The sequence below is a fragment of the Hipposideros armiger genome, unplaced genomic scaffold (genome assembly GCF_001890085.2).
Source record: "Hipposideros armiger isolate ML-2016 unplaced genomic scaffold, ASM189008v1 scaffold_666, whole genome shotgun sequence".
Classification (NCBI taxonomy): Eukaryota; Metazoa; Chordata; class Mammalia; order Chiroptera; family Hipposideridae; genus Hipposideros; species Hipposideros armiger.
Genome location: NW_017732016.1, coordinates 689,415 through 702,787, shown reverse-complemented (window position 1 = coordinate 702,787; position 13,373 = coordinate 689,415). Strand labels below are relative to the sequence as shown.

At 44.7% G+C, this 13,373-nt stretch overlaps 1 protein-coding gene across 4 annotated transcripts in view; it reads right to left on the bottom strand.

Annotated features, from left to right (window-relative positions):
* Positions 1-13,373, bottom strand: part of CC2D2A (coiled-coil and C2 domain containing 2A) — a 115,997-nt gene that overhangs the window by 81,062 nt on the left and 21,562 nt on the right. For all 4 annotated transcript variants that reach the window (XM_019626343.1, XM_019626345.1, XM_019626344.1 and 1 more), the window contains exons 4-8: positions 11,561-11,649; positions 11,139-11,240; positions 7,724-7,825; positions 6,774-6,950; positions 3,483-3,645 (exon numbers count right to left, since the gene is read on the bottom strand). In XM_019626343.1, coding sequence (XP_019481888.1) covers positions 3,483-3,645; positions 6,774-6,950; positions 7,724-7,825; positions 11,139-11,240; positions 11,561-11,649 — 633 coding nt within the window. The remainder of the gene's footprint in view (positions 1-3,482; positions 3,646-6,773; positions 6,951-7,723; positions 7,826-11,138; positions 11,241-11,560; positions 11,650-13,373) is intronic.

The window sequence follows — 13,373 nt, the reverse complement described above, 5'->3', positions numbered from 1 at the left end:
CAGTGAGGTAAAGTATGCGGAAATGCTCTGTAAATTGCAAAGCGTGTTTGGTAAGCATGACCATCACCTCATTTGTTCCCTCACTCTGACTCATTCACAGAACAAATCTTTACCAGGAGTCTCCCTGTGCCAGGCAGGCAGGAGGCCCTGTGCGGTCAGGGGAGCGACAGGCAGCAGAGGTCAAGTCTGAAGGAGACCATTTCAGAGAGCGGTCAGTGTGGTGAAGAACATACACCGGGGATGGTAAGGCAGGGCTGGGAGGGGATGAACCTGAGCTAGAGCAGGGGAGAAAGCCTTTCCTCAGGGCCGTGCATTTACTCTGATACCTGAAGGCGGAGGCAGAAGGTGGTCCTGAGGGGACAAGGAAGCATATTTGCATAATGGGATAGCGTGTACCGAGTGGGCGTGTTGGGGAACAGGGAGCCCCCCAGAATGCCTGGTGTAGCGACCAGGGGCAGTGCCTGGACAGGAGGCTCTTGGTGGGCAGGAGGGAAAGGCAGGTCACGGGGGAGCCGGGGTCTGTTCAAGGGGTGGGATCACTGAGGGCTCCTCTCTGGGGAGTGACGTGAGCAGATGTTCGGTTCTAAAAGGACCACAGGGTCTGCTGCTGTGGCCCAAGGGACAAGGGGAAAATCACAGGAGGGGCCGGCAGATGCTGACCTGTGAGGGCTGCATATAACTTGGGAATTAATGATTGAAGACGGAGACTTGTTTTTGTTTCATAATTGTCTTACTCAAAATTACATCAGATCCCCAAATCTGCTAGTTTTCTTAACTGTGGCCACTTGGACACTGCATCCCAAACCCACCTACAAAAATCAACTAATGCCAGTCTTCCTAGAAAAACCTATGTCTGCGTCCTTAGAAAACATGGGGCAAACTACTGTTTTACTCATTTTTCTCTTTCCTACCCCTCCATGTATGTGTCTAGACATCAGCCTATCACTAACCCAGTGGCCTTCAAAACTGTCATCAGAAAATTTTTGAGCACTTGCCCAATATCGGAATGTTTATTTATTATGCGTGCACTATCATGGGTACAAAATTAAATTAGGAAAGGTTGAGATTAAAAATATGTGTAAGTAGAGGTTTTGATGTTTTCTTCCTCCATCCCTGGGGTGATCGCATTCTACTTTGGGAAACCATCCTCTAAACAATAATAACAATAGTGACAGTAACAAGTTATTATTCTTGATCCCTTGCCATGTGTGGGTCACTTCACTCATAGGATTTCCTCCATGCTCAAAATAAAAATGCATACCCAGTGTCATCTTATAGGGTAGTTTCATTCCCTCCTGTCTTCAGCTGAGGCACCTGAGAATAGAGGAACTCTCTCATGAAGGGAGACTAGGTCTGTGTGTCTCCCCAAGACCTGTTGGCTTGGCCATGGGGTCACCTCCTCATATGGCCCAAGCTATTTTTACATGAAGCTAGTAAAGTGAGGGAGGCAGTTTTCTCATCTAGGTGACTCACTCCAGAGGCTACACACCTAGCACAGTGCATCCTGATGCTTCCTGGGGAGACAGAGCAATGCATCTGCAGCAGCCTTGCACAAGGAGGAGCTTTGTCACTTGTGTTTTAGTTCAGAGGACTCACTGTTAGGCCTCTCCCTGGAGCCACCTGGGTTGGGATGGAAGTTAGACCCCAAGGTGGCTGAGACGGGGCCAGAAACTAGGAGTTGGTGGGGTTGAGGAAGAGGCTGAGGGCATCCTGGCTGCACTGTGGCTGCTCTGAGCCAGGTGGGAGCACAGCCTTTCTCTGACCTGGAGGGAGGGCCAGATGAGGAGGTGACCCCATGGCCAAGCCAACAGGTCTTGGGGAGACACAGACCCAGTCTCCCTTCATGAGAAAGTTTTTCTGTTTTCTGGGCTTCTATGTCTTCATCTGTAAAATGAGCATGAAAAGCAATACCTCTCCAGCCCTGGTATGGGCCATGCTAGAGGATATACACCAAGTGCTGAAAAAAGTACTTGCAGTAAGTGCACAGAATGTATTCACTACTGTTACTGTTATTAGTATTGAAAAGCGATAACCTGTGGGCACTTTTGCCAGCTACCTACTTTACAAGGCAACTTGGCCAACGCATGCCAATACTTTGAACATGTATGATTCAAGACCAAAACATAACTTATCCTTGGCTCAGCATTTAATTGGAACTCAGGTAGACTAAGACAGATGAAAAGAAATCCAAGTCCAAGTGAGGTGAGCTCAGGCCCCTTCCCAGCCTGATGGGGGCTCTCTGATAGGACTGAGGCTGCCCTGCCATTTTAAGCGTCAACTGCTAACTGGGTAGATCCCTCAGGGGCATCAGGAGGAGAGGAAATTCCAGGGGGAGAAAAGAGCAAAGGGAAGCCCAGGGCAGAAAGGAAGCAAGGAGTAGTCAGTGGGAGTTAATCAAATGGTCCCGCTCCAGTACGCTGGCCACTTCCCCACCATGAGGACTTGCCACCAGCCTGCCTTCTGGCATACAGCTCCTCAAACCCTTGGCATCTCCAAAGTGATAACTGTCTATCCTTTTGTATGCTAGTGAGATGACCCCTGAAGAGTCAGGATGGGTGCTGGTGGCCAGGGGAACCAACCGTGTGGGTAGAGGTATGGGACTTTCTCTCCCAGCTCGGGGAGAGGACTTGGACACAGGGACTAGACATTGATGAAGTCACCAATGGCAGTGATTTAATCCATTGTGTCTACATAATGAAGCCTCCATGCAAATCCCAGCTGACAGGGTTGGGGGAGCTTCTGGTGCGGTGAGGCGCTGGGAGGGTGGTGCGCCTCGAGAGGGCATGGACGCTCCCAGACCCTTCCCACACACTATGTCCCATGCGTCTCTTTACCTGTCTTCTCTATCATATCCTTTACTGTATAATAAACTAGTGAATGTAAGTGTTTCCCTGAGTTCTATATGCTGTTATATCAAATTATGGAGCCTGATGAGGGAGTCCTGGGAACCGCTGATTTGTAGCAAAGTTGAGTAGAAATGTGTATCACCTGGGAGGCCACTGCTTGAGACTGGCCTCTCAAGTAGCAGGCAGTCTTGTGGGACTGAGCCCTTCATTTGTAAGTTCTGCACTAACCCCAGGCAGATTGTGTCAGAATGGAATTGTGCGACACCCAATTGGTGTTGGAGGATTGGCTAAAGCGCACAAAAGTGTTCTAGAATAGTGGGTGCGAGTAGAGGATGAAACAGAGTTGGTCCTTTGCCCAGCCTGAATCTCCTGAGTCTCACGTCCTCTCAGCCTCCAGCACCGGCCACTGATGTGATGAAGGGGCTCCCACGGCATTCTGGGATGTCTCCTGCTATCAGTAAGTGTTTGTTGAATAGAGATGTACCCATGTTCTACATTTTTTGTCTGAAGATGTGTCTGGATTATTAAATCAGATTAGAAATTGGGGTCAGCAGTAGAAATCGGGCGCCTTAGGCACCAGTCATATTTCATTTGAAAGAAAATGGAGTTGAGCCGGAAGACAGGACAAGCCAGTACCTGTCAGCCTGCTGGGCATGAAAAGGATGTCTCTCTCCTTCTGCCGCCGAGCATGGATACTTTCATAGTCTGCAGGTCCGACTGCCACGAAATCTCCAGCTGCGGGATCTAAGCCCAATAAGAAGTCCTCGGCATCTTTGCCATCAAGCAGGTCTTCCTCATCCTGCATCATGTTAAAAAATAAGAAAAAAGTCACGCTAAGGTGATGAGTTTACATAGAAAAAATAATTCATGAAATTAAACGCATCAAACAGCATACCCTACAGTAAAGTTGCCTTTCCTCTTTCATTTTTTTTTTTCAAATGAAAGTGTAAATCAACGTGGCCTTCCATACTTACCAAGTGGATTTTCTTTGTTTTTCACTATTCCATGTACTTGGAAAATGTCAAAATCAGAATGGGCTGAAGTCAGAAGAGACATGCTGAGTGGAGCAACTGAAATCTGAACAACTCTGGCCTCCTCAGAGGGTGCTTATTTGTTCACATTTATTTAAAGAGCCTGGGTTCCTAGGTTATGTTGCATCATAAGCTTCCCCCTGGCACTGCCCCCGCCCCCATCCCCTCCCTTAGTGCAAAGGCACTGAGGGTGGAGGTTCTCACTTAGACTGCCTGGGCTTGAATCCCAGCTTCACCCCAGCTGCCTGGTGACTTTAGGGAGCTTAGCTGCCCTTCTGGTCCTTAGTTATCTCAACAGTAAAATGGAGAGATATTCATAGAGATTACCTTTTTGAATTTTGTGAGGATAAAATTATGGCACATGTAAAAATTCCAAGCACAGAGCCTGCCTGTAATCGCAAATGTCAGCAGAAGTGTGTTAATGGTGTTTGAGTATTTCTCAGACTTTTCTGATTTTTTTTTCTCCTTCTCTTTCTTCCTCTTCAGCTTTTCCCTCTTATTTTCCTCCTTCTTTTTCTCCTCTCTCCTCTTTTTAAAACTTAAGTCTGGTGTCTGTTTATGAGCAATATTTTTAAAAATCCTGTGGGGACTTGCAGGTAGCAGAAGACAGTGATGGCGGTCTAGCTACCTACCTCCTAATATACAAAACAATAAGAAGGGAGAAGTAAATCTACAGTGTAACCCAGCTCTCAGCATAACTTGAAGGCAGAGAATGCCAAAAATCTCAGAAAAGGAAAAGGAGGAAAAACCCCTATTTTCAGTGTGTGATTTTTCTGGCTCTCGCCCCACCTCTGCTTTGTGGTGAGCAAAGACACAAAGACTAATAAAACTGCAGAAAAGACAGAAAAAGGAAGCTAGTGAAGGGGTCTGCAGATGATCTAAAACTTCTGTCAGAAAGACTAAATCCACTTCGAGTATAAAAATACAAAAAAAGGGTCAGGTCAGACCAGAGCAGGGACTCAAGGTACGTATGATTTAAAAGGTCAGTTTTAGGAACACAGATTCCAGGGGAGAAAATGCAAAAGGAAAGAGAAGTGGCTTTTGGAGAGACGCTTTATGACTTAAGTAGAAGCCCACAAATCTGTTGATAGTCCTGCCTTCCAACACTGGACCCGGATTCTTCTCCCTTTCGCTGTGGGCACTTAGTGAATTGCTGCTAATGGGTAAAATACACATGCGGCTGTGTAGCTTCTGGCCCTAGGTCATGCTTTCTCTCAGATCACTGGCTTTGGGGGAAACCAGCTGTCACGTCTTGGGGGCACTCAGCAGCTTTACTGGGAGGTCTGAACTGAGGTCTCCCATCAACAATGCCAGGCAGATGAATGAGCGTCTTGGAAGCAGAACTTCTCACTCGGCCAAGCCTTCAGGTGATGTCGTCTTGGCCACCTTGTCTGCAACCACATGAGAGGTTCTGAGGCAGAACGAACTGAATATTGATTTGTAAAACAATTATCATAGAACAAGCTGCCGGATTCCCTAGGTAAGAAATTATGTTCCTGGGAGGCATTTTTCAAGGGAGGTGATTGAAAGTTAAGCATAGAACTAGGCCAACTGTGCAAATTCTGAAACATTCTAGTGTGTTTTCCTTTCCGTTTTTTAATGTGGTAAAGTGTAAGTAACATAGAATTTACCATTTTATCCACTGTAAGCGTACAGTTCTGTGGCATGAAGTATCTTCATGTCATTGTGCAATTATCACTATCATCTATTTCCAGAACTTTTTTCTCTTCCCCAACTGAAACTGAAAACCCATGAAACAGTAACTCCTCATCCTGGCAGGCTCCCAGACCCTGGGAACCACCCCTCTACTTTCTGTCTCTGTGAATTTGACAACTCTAGGGACCTCATGTAAGTGGAATGACACAATTTTTGTCCTTTTATAATCGGCTTATTCCACTTAGCATAATGTCCTCAAGTTCCATCTGTGTAGTAGCCTGTGTCAGAATTTTCTTTCTTCTTAATGCTGAATAATATCCCATTGTATGTATGTGCCCTGTTTTATCTCTTCATCTGTTGATGGACACTTGGGTTGCTTCTGCCTTTTGGCTATAGTGAAGGATGCTCTTATGAACATAGGTGTACAAATACCTGTTGGAGCCTCTGCTTTGAATTCTTTTGGGCATATACCCAGAAGTGGGATTGCTGGATCATATGTGTAAATTTTTGAGGACCCTCCATACTGTTTTTCACAGTGGCTACACCACTTTACATTCCTATCAGCAATGCACAGGGTCTAGTTTCTCCACATCCTTGCCAATACTTGTTCTTTTCTTTTCTTTTTTAAAAATAATAGCCATTCTAATTTTTCTAAAGTGGTATCTCAGTGTGGTTTTGATTTGCATTTCTCTAATGACTAGTCATGGTAAGCATCTTGTCATGTGCTTATTGGCCATTTGTATATCATCTTTGGAGAGATGTCTATTCAAGTCCTTTGCACAGTTTTTATACTGGAATGTTTCCTTTTATCTTAGGCCACTCACAATTATGTAATCTGAGTTGTAGTTTGGGTGCTTGCCTGTGAGGTTGTGGGGAGAGAGCAAGGCTTCATTTGTCTTGGAGAGGCCAACAGTTTGCATGTGAAATGAACATTCATCATTGTGTAGAGTCTGTTAAGAAAAATCTGCAAGCTACATTGTTCTGCCTTCCCCACCACCCCCACAAAAGAAAGATGGACAGGTTTAATCAAGGTCCTCACTACTCAAATTATGGGGTGAAATCAAAGGCTACAGAAAGTACTAGAAAGAACGTAGTATTCGCATTGCTTTCAACTAAGACACGAATGAGCAGCTGTTCTATGTGGTGGTGGCAGGGTTGTTCCCAGCCACTTTCTTCCTGGCTAGCACATCATCATCATCGTCACCACCCCTCTCCTCGTTACCATCATAACATTAAATACCATTTTGTTGACTCCTTCTCGCACAGGCGGCTCTGCTTCCTCTCCTTCCTCCTCCTCTTGATTAGTTCCGCCTCTATTTTTTGCCTTTGGTTTTTCCTCTGATTCCTCAGGTTCAGGATCAAAGTTGAAAGTGAAGAAGTTATAGGCTTCTTCAGCAGAAGGGAAGCCAGGAGCAACCTAAGGAGCAACAGGATTTCAGATTCTAAAAGCTGCAATGAGCTCTGCACAGTTCACTGACAGCTGGCTTGATGCTAATGGCATCAGGCACGTTCTAGGCATCGTAAGCGGATGACCTTTCTTGAAGGTACGAGATTACTGGTAATGAGCTTAAACAAGTGCAAGAGGCAGTTGGTGGCCCCCTTTAACAAGTGTCTTTAATGAATTACTTTTTTATAAACCAGCTATTATTTATACTCACACAAGCACATAAATATATTATTTATAGTAGTATACACTTTCAAAAAGATGATTAAAATGCCCAAAAGTGTATTCATTGTTTTATAGGCCAACATTGAGATAGTTTTATTTAATTATGAGCGATACAGGATTTGCTAACCTGTTTCTTTTTTTAAAAAACAAGACACTTTTTGTTTGTTGGTTTGGTTTTGGTTCTTTTTGAATTAGTGTCCTCCTGTTTCCCCATAATGAAAGCTGGTGCAACTTCAGAGCTGAACAAATTGTCTTATCACGAACGTTTCCTGCCCTTCCACGTGTTTCCCTGCTCCAAATCAGGCAGTATTCTAATTTCTCCAGAGCTAGGGTCCAGGATTTTGAAAGTGGGAATTATTTCTCATACTTTTTTCTGGCATACTCCATGGCAAGGGTTAGGTCATGTCTATCATCATCTCCCAATGCATATTTTTGAAAACCACAAACATACTGACAAAAACATGACTTAAAGTTGTGCATGATTTAAAACAAGCATGATTTTAAAAGACAGGATTTCTTACCGGGGGTTTAGACTTGATTTTTCTTACAGAATCACGGAACTTGACTTTGGAATAACTTTGGGAGTCATCTTCTTGTTGAGTCCTTTGCACCTCTCTACCTGGCTAGATGAGAACAAAAATGATAGATACACCATTTAAATCCAGAAACTAAGGATGTTGTAAAAAAAAGCATTAACCCTTACAAGGCTTATCTTCTGATGCAGATGAACATTCCTAAAGAATTAAATATGAACAGATGTCAAAGATATTTGAAGATTAAGGTTGCTGAATATTTTCTTACTTAGCTCTGTCTCTTTCAGGACTAAACAAATATAAAATTTTATACTCAATAGAACCTAAAATGAAAAATGTTACTTCTCCTACAGATCAATAGACTATCCAGTTCACAGAGGATCATTTCAGTATATGAAGAGAAGTATCAAAAATGTCTGATTGTAAATAAGCCTGACATATACCCTGCAGGGTACACAGCCTGTCCTTCTGTGAGCCTGGGGACCTGTTGTTCCCACTGGAAGCTGAGCTTCCGCCTGTGCTGGCTTGATATGCTGATACTCCTGGGTGTTCTTTCTCTCCTCTGGGAACTAGTCTACTAGGTGTTGTTCCCACCTCGTCCTCATCTCTCTTCTAATCCACCCCTTCTAGAGGCCGGCTGAGTGGCTCAGTTTGTTAAGAGCTCACTCAAGAGTGCGAGCTCTGAGCAAAAGGGTCACTGGTTCATTTCCTGGCCCAAGCTGAGCTGCCACTGTGCCATCAACAGGTGGCAGGATGGCTCAGCTAAAGTAAATAAATAAATAAATGAATAAATAAAGAAATAATCCACCCCATCTAGAACCTGGCTCCTCCTGCTTTTTCATCTAGCACCCAGCACAGAGCTTAACCTGCACCTCCATTGTCTGGGATCCTCGAGCGTGGGCTGTGACCGTCATCACAGGGAGTTCAGAGCCCAATGGACACCTGGCAAGAAGGAGTCTCCCATAGATTCTGGCTGGACAACAGGTAGAGGGTGTCAAAGGATCAGATCTAGGGTGACCTGGGACACTGGACCAGGCCCACAGATAGAGACATTTTGGTCATGTCTAGTGGAGGCCAGGTATTCAAATGTTCTGTGTTATTTCCACCTTGGTGTTTATGTGTTCTTGGAGATTTGTGTTTGGCTTTGTTCTTTTATTAGAAGTTACTGAGTATAAAGTGAAAAGGAATGCAAAAGAAAGTGAGCACAGGTTTGTGTTGGTGAATTTGGATTACTGTCCAAAGTATTCCCAACTGGTTTCTCTTTTTCTCTGACTCTACAGCTTCTAACATTAGCTAATACACAGAGAGGGCTTACCATGTGGCAGGCACTGTTTGAAACACTGTAACATGCATGGAATCATTGAATCCTCAACGCAATAGCTGGTAGTATCCCTATTTTACAGATGAGAAAAGTGGGGTCCAGAGTGTCAATAAATGACAAGTCCAAGGTCACACAGCTAGGGGGTGAGCTTGGCAGCATTCAGCGCTGGACAGTTGAGGTCCAGCATCTGGGGTCCTCGTGGGCTATCCACTCGGCTCCAGAGGATATGAATGGTCCATTCATATCCTCTACATATTCCTTCTGGGATGATGTATACACACACAGAAGTGTGCTGCTGAGTGAGATGTTCCCTTAAGAACCTAAGGTCAAGTCTAAAGACAAGACAGCTGATGTTTGCCTCAACTCTAGGGATGGCTTTTAGGGGATATAACAGGTATATACAATAGCTCAAGGTCCTGCTCAGGAGAAATAAATGCCCTGTAAGCCAAGGGAGTATATTGTATTTCTAACACTTCCAGCTTTATTTGGGATATCATATTCATGGCCCATGGACAAGTGAGAGCTGATTTTTCAATCAGGAGGTATAGACAAGGATACTCTTCTCTCACTTAGTCCACTTGGCGAGATGCTGAGACTCACACACCTGCCAAAATAACCGAAGCATTTGTGTCAAGCTGATGGGATTTTAGGTAGGTTTTCTTTATTTTCCAATATTTTACAATTATGGTTTGTATGAGGAAAATAATAAATTGGAATTAAAGAAAAAGAAATGTCTTCTTCATAGAACACAGTAGCAAACTGTCACAAAGCCGTTCCACTGGACTCAAGGAGCGTTCCTACCAAAGAACCACAGGCTGTTACAAAGGCGCATGGCTACAGCTTTCCTTGTAATCAGGCATTCGTTGGCTTGTCTGGATAGATAAAGATTAAATGTTTATAATATCTCATTATAGAAAAAGGAAAAGAGAGAGCATTGTCTAAAAAATATTCCCAAAGCCTATGCTTCTTTCTTTCAAGGGTGAAAAATACCCAAACCATCATCATCATCAACAATGAACCATTGGTTTGGCTTGAAAACACTTCATTGAGCCATTTGCTCTGTCATTCCTCCCCTTCCTTCTTCTGCCGTCGTACCAGCTTGTGTTTCATCTATTTCCCTGACAAGTCTTTCTGTCTTTCACTGGCTTCCTGTCTGCATCATGCGTCTTTACTGTAAGTTTTTCTCCAAGTGTCAAGACCTTCCTCATTCAGTCTTCTTTCCCCCAGGAAACAAAGGCATTCTCAAAACTTCCAAACATATCACAGCAGAACTGCTCCTAAAGCTCTTTCTCCGGGCCTGGTCCCTTCCTCTTTACCAGCGGTTCTCAACCTGTGGGTCGCGACCCCTTTGGGGGTCGAACGACCCTTTCACAGGGGTCACCAGGTACTCGTATGTGGGCGTATCTGCATATGTGCCTGGAGACGGATAGAGGAGCGGTATCTCGGTTCCTAAGACCATCGAAAATATGTGTTTTCCGAAGGTCTTAGGCGACCCCTGTGAAAGGTTGAGAACTGCTGCATACACATCTCTAGAGGAGCACACATTGAGATGCCCTCCACCTCAGATTTGAACACAAATCACGCCAATGCATTCAAACCACCTCCTCATCCTATCGTCAGTAGCTTTGCATGGCTGCTCCGTAGTGTAACATTCGAGGCCCCTCCCATCTGGCCCTGCACTTTTCTCTCTCTCTCTCTCTGTTTCCCAGCAAGATCCATGGATCCCGCAACTCTGACCCATGAGACAGACTGAGAATGAGAGGGAGCTGGGATCAAATCCATACGTGCTCTGTAACTGGGGGGTGGCTTTGCACCTGCTCTGAACCTCAGTTTGCTCATCTGTCAAATGGGAAGGAAAATAACAGTACCCATCCCATAAGGGTGCTTGCATAATGACATGTGATAGCAATAGACATGGCAAAACGCCTGGCACCAAGTAGCAGTCTCTCAAAGGAGCTATTATGATTATTAAAAAGCATTGAACACCTCCTCTGTGCATAGCTGTGTTCAGAATTTTTGTTGGAATTTTTGTATTACGCTTTGCTGTCTTTGATCGTAAAGCAGAGATGGCCTGTTTCTTACCTCTGTGCCAAATTCAGTCTCCAATTCTTTCTTGCTAGGACTTCGTAGGCGCCTGGGCCGAGGGGTGGGGGCTTCCTGCAGCAATGCACTTTCTGCTTTAGACTAAAAGTCAAACAGAAAATAAGGTCAGTAATGCTGTGAAAACCAGCCACAATCTCAATGGACAATAATCATTGAAAAATACACACTGTATCTCTTTCAGGGATAAGATCAAGTGAAGTGGTTTAGAAAAGTGACATTAAGTTCTTCTTAAGCATAATTTTCATCTGCGCCAATGTTCAATACTCCATTAACATTTAAAATACGAAAATCACATTTAACGGTATTCAAATCCATGCAGTTTTGAGCGAAACAAGCAAGCGAGACAAGACCTGGAGGACTGCAATCAGCACTGAACAACATATTCACGCTGTTTCTCTCACCCTTGCAGCTTGTAACTTCTCCCTCATGCGTTCTCTCATGGAAAATTCTGCAAAGCCCGTTCTGGAAGCTGAAGGAATTGGCGGTAAGCCTAAAAAAATATAAGAAAATTACTTTAAAACAACATTTTTTTTCCAAAGGGAAGATTAGATTTAAAAAATAACAAGAGGATGTAATTTTATTTTGCAAATGTAGAACTTTACATAAGCAAATGTGAAATAACACTGACAACCGTCCATTTGACGTAATAAGTACATGTCTTGGCTTCTTTGAGACTGACAGTGAAAATCTTGGTCCTGCCAGGGCTGTCACATCGACTTAACTAAGAATAAAACGAATGACACTTGACTATTCAAGGCCAGACACACTCACTAATTTAATTACCATTGGGAAGAGGCTCTCAAATGTGTTGATTTAAAAAGCAGGCTTGTCTGGTAAATGGATGGCTAATGAGTTCGGGTTTCAGGGTTCAACTCAATAGCACTGAGAAACTTTAATCAGAGAAAACTTTTTTATAGGCCCAGGCCATAGCCCTGGGCTATAGCTAGAAACAACATACATTTTGACCAAACTATTAAATGTATATGTAAATATCGTGAAATGTTCTGCAGCTATTATTATGTGTCAGGCACTGTGGTCCATGTGTTGAATGCATTTTCCCATTAATCTGATGCCATCCCTGCTGGGAAGGCACAGGTGTTATTATCACCAGGTATCTGGAAGAGGAAGACTCTGAGGTCCTCTCTGATAGTGACTGGCTGTGCAGTCACACACCTAGGATGTGGAATACTTGGCATTTGGCCCCAGTTCTTTTATCTTCAAATGTTCTAAACTGTTATGAAAGAGGTAGAAAGAAAACGAAGTGTCTGGGGAACAGGATGTTACCATGCTTGGAGCATAGGGGCTCTGGTGGGGCGAAGTAGGGGATCAGATCTCAGAAGGAGTTTGGGGTGCAGTTATGAGGAGCCTCTGACATTGCATTAGGAGTCTAGAATGTATCCTCCAGCAGTGGGGATGTCTTAGACGATGTGGAGAGGGCAGCTGCAGCTGAGGGACAGGACGGTTGGGGTGAAGGGGGTGAGGCACCACAGACCCCAGCTAGGATGTCCTGATGAGATAAAAAGGGAGGCAGTCAGCGGGAGTAGTTGAGAAGTGGCCATAAGGTGGAAGACAGTAGGACTTAGTGAGGACAGCGCAACAGGGCCGTGTGGCGCAGCGGCTCTCACAGCAACAGCAGCATCTTCGGGGCACTTGTTAGACATGCGCATTGCCAGGCGGGGCCCAGACCTACTGAATCACACGCTCAAGTGGGAGGACCCCTGGTTCAGAGAAAGAAAGGAGAAGGTGAAGGTGTGTGAGGTTTCCACGGAGGTGACTGGGGGCTTGAGGCTAGCGGGAGAAAAAGGGAAAGGAGGAGGAAAAGCCAGCCTGGGCGACACCAAAGTGAATTTGTTTGGAGACGGGAGGCGTCTGAGTGCTGGTAGGACATGGAACTGTGTGTTTGTCCAGCACACCAAGCACTGGGAAGGCCTGAGGATAAAGACTTCGGTGAAAGCTGACGCTGTGAGAAAGCCTTTCTGACACTTGTAGCCATCGGCATGGTTAAGGGAGGAAGGCTAGCAAGTGAAAGGAAAAGAGAAGGCTAGATATTTTATTAGAAGGAAAAGCAGTGGAGAGAAGGGTATGAGGAGATGACAGACAAAGGCCTCAGGTTGCAACAATCTTGCAGGTTCCCTCAGCACCTGCTCAACGCAAACAAAGCCGGTAGTCAGGAGCTGTCAAGTCAGCCCTTTCTGCGGCTTGGCCTCTCAGTCT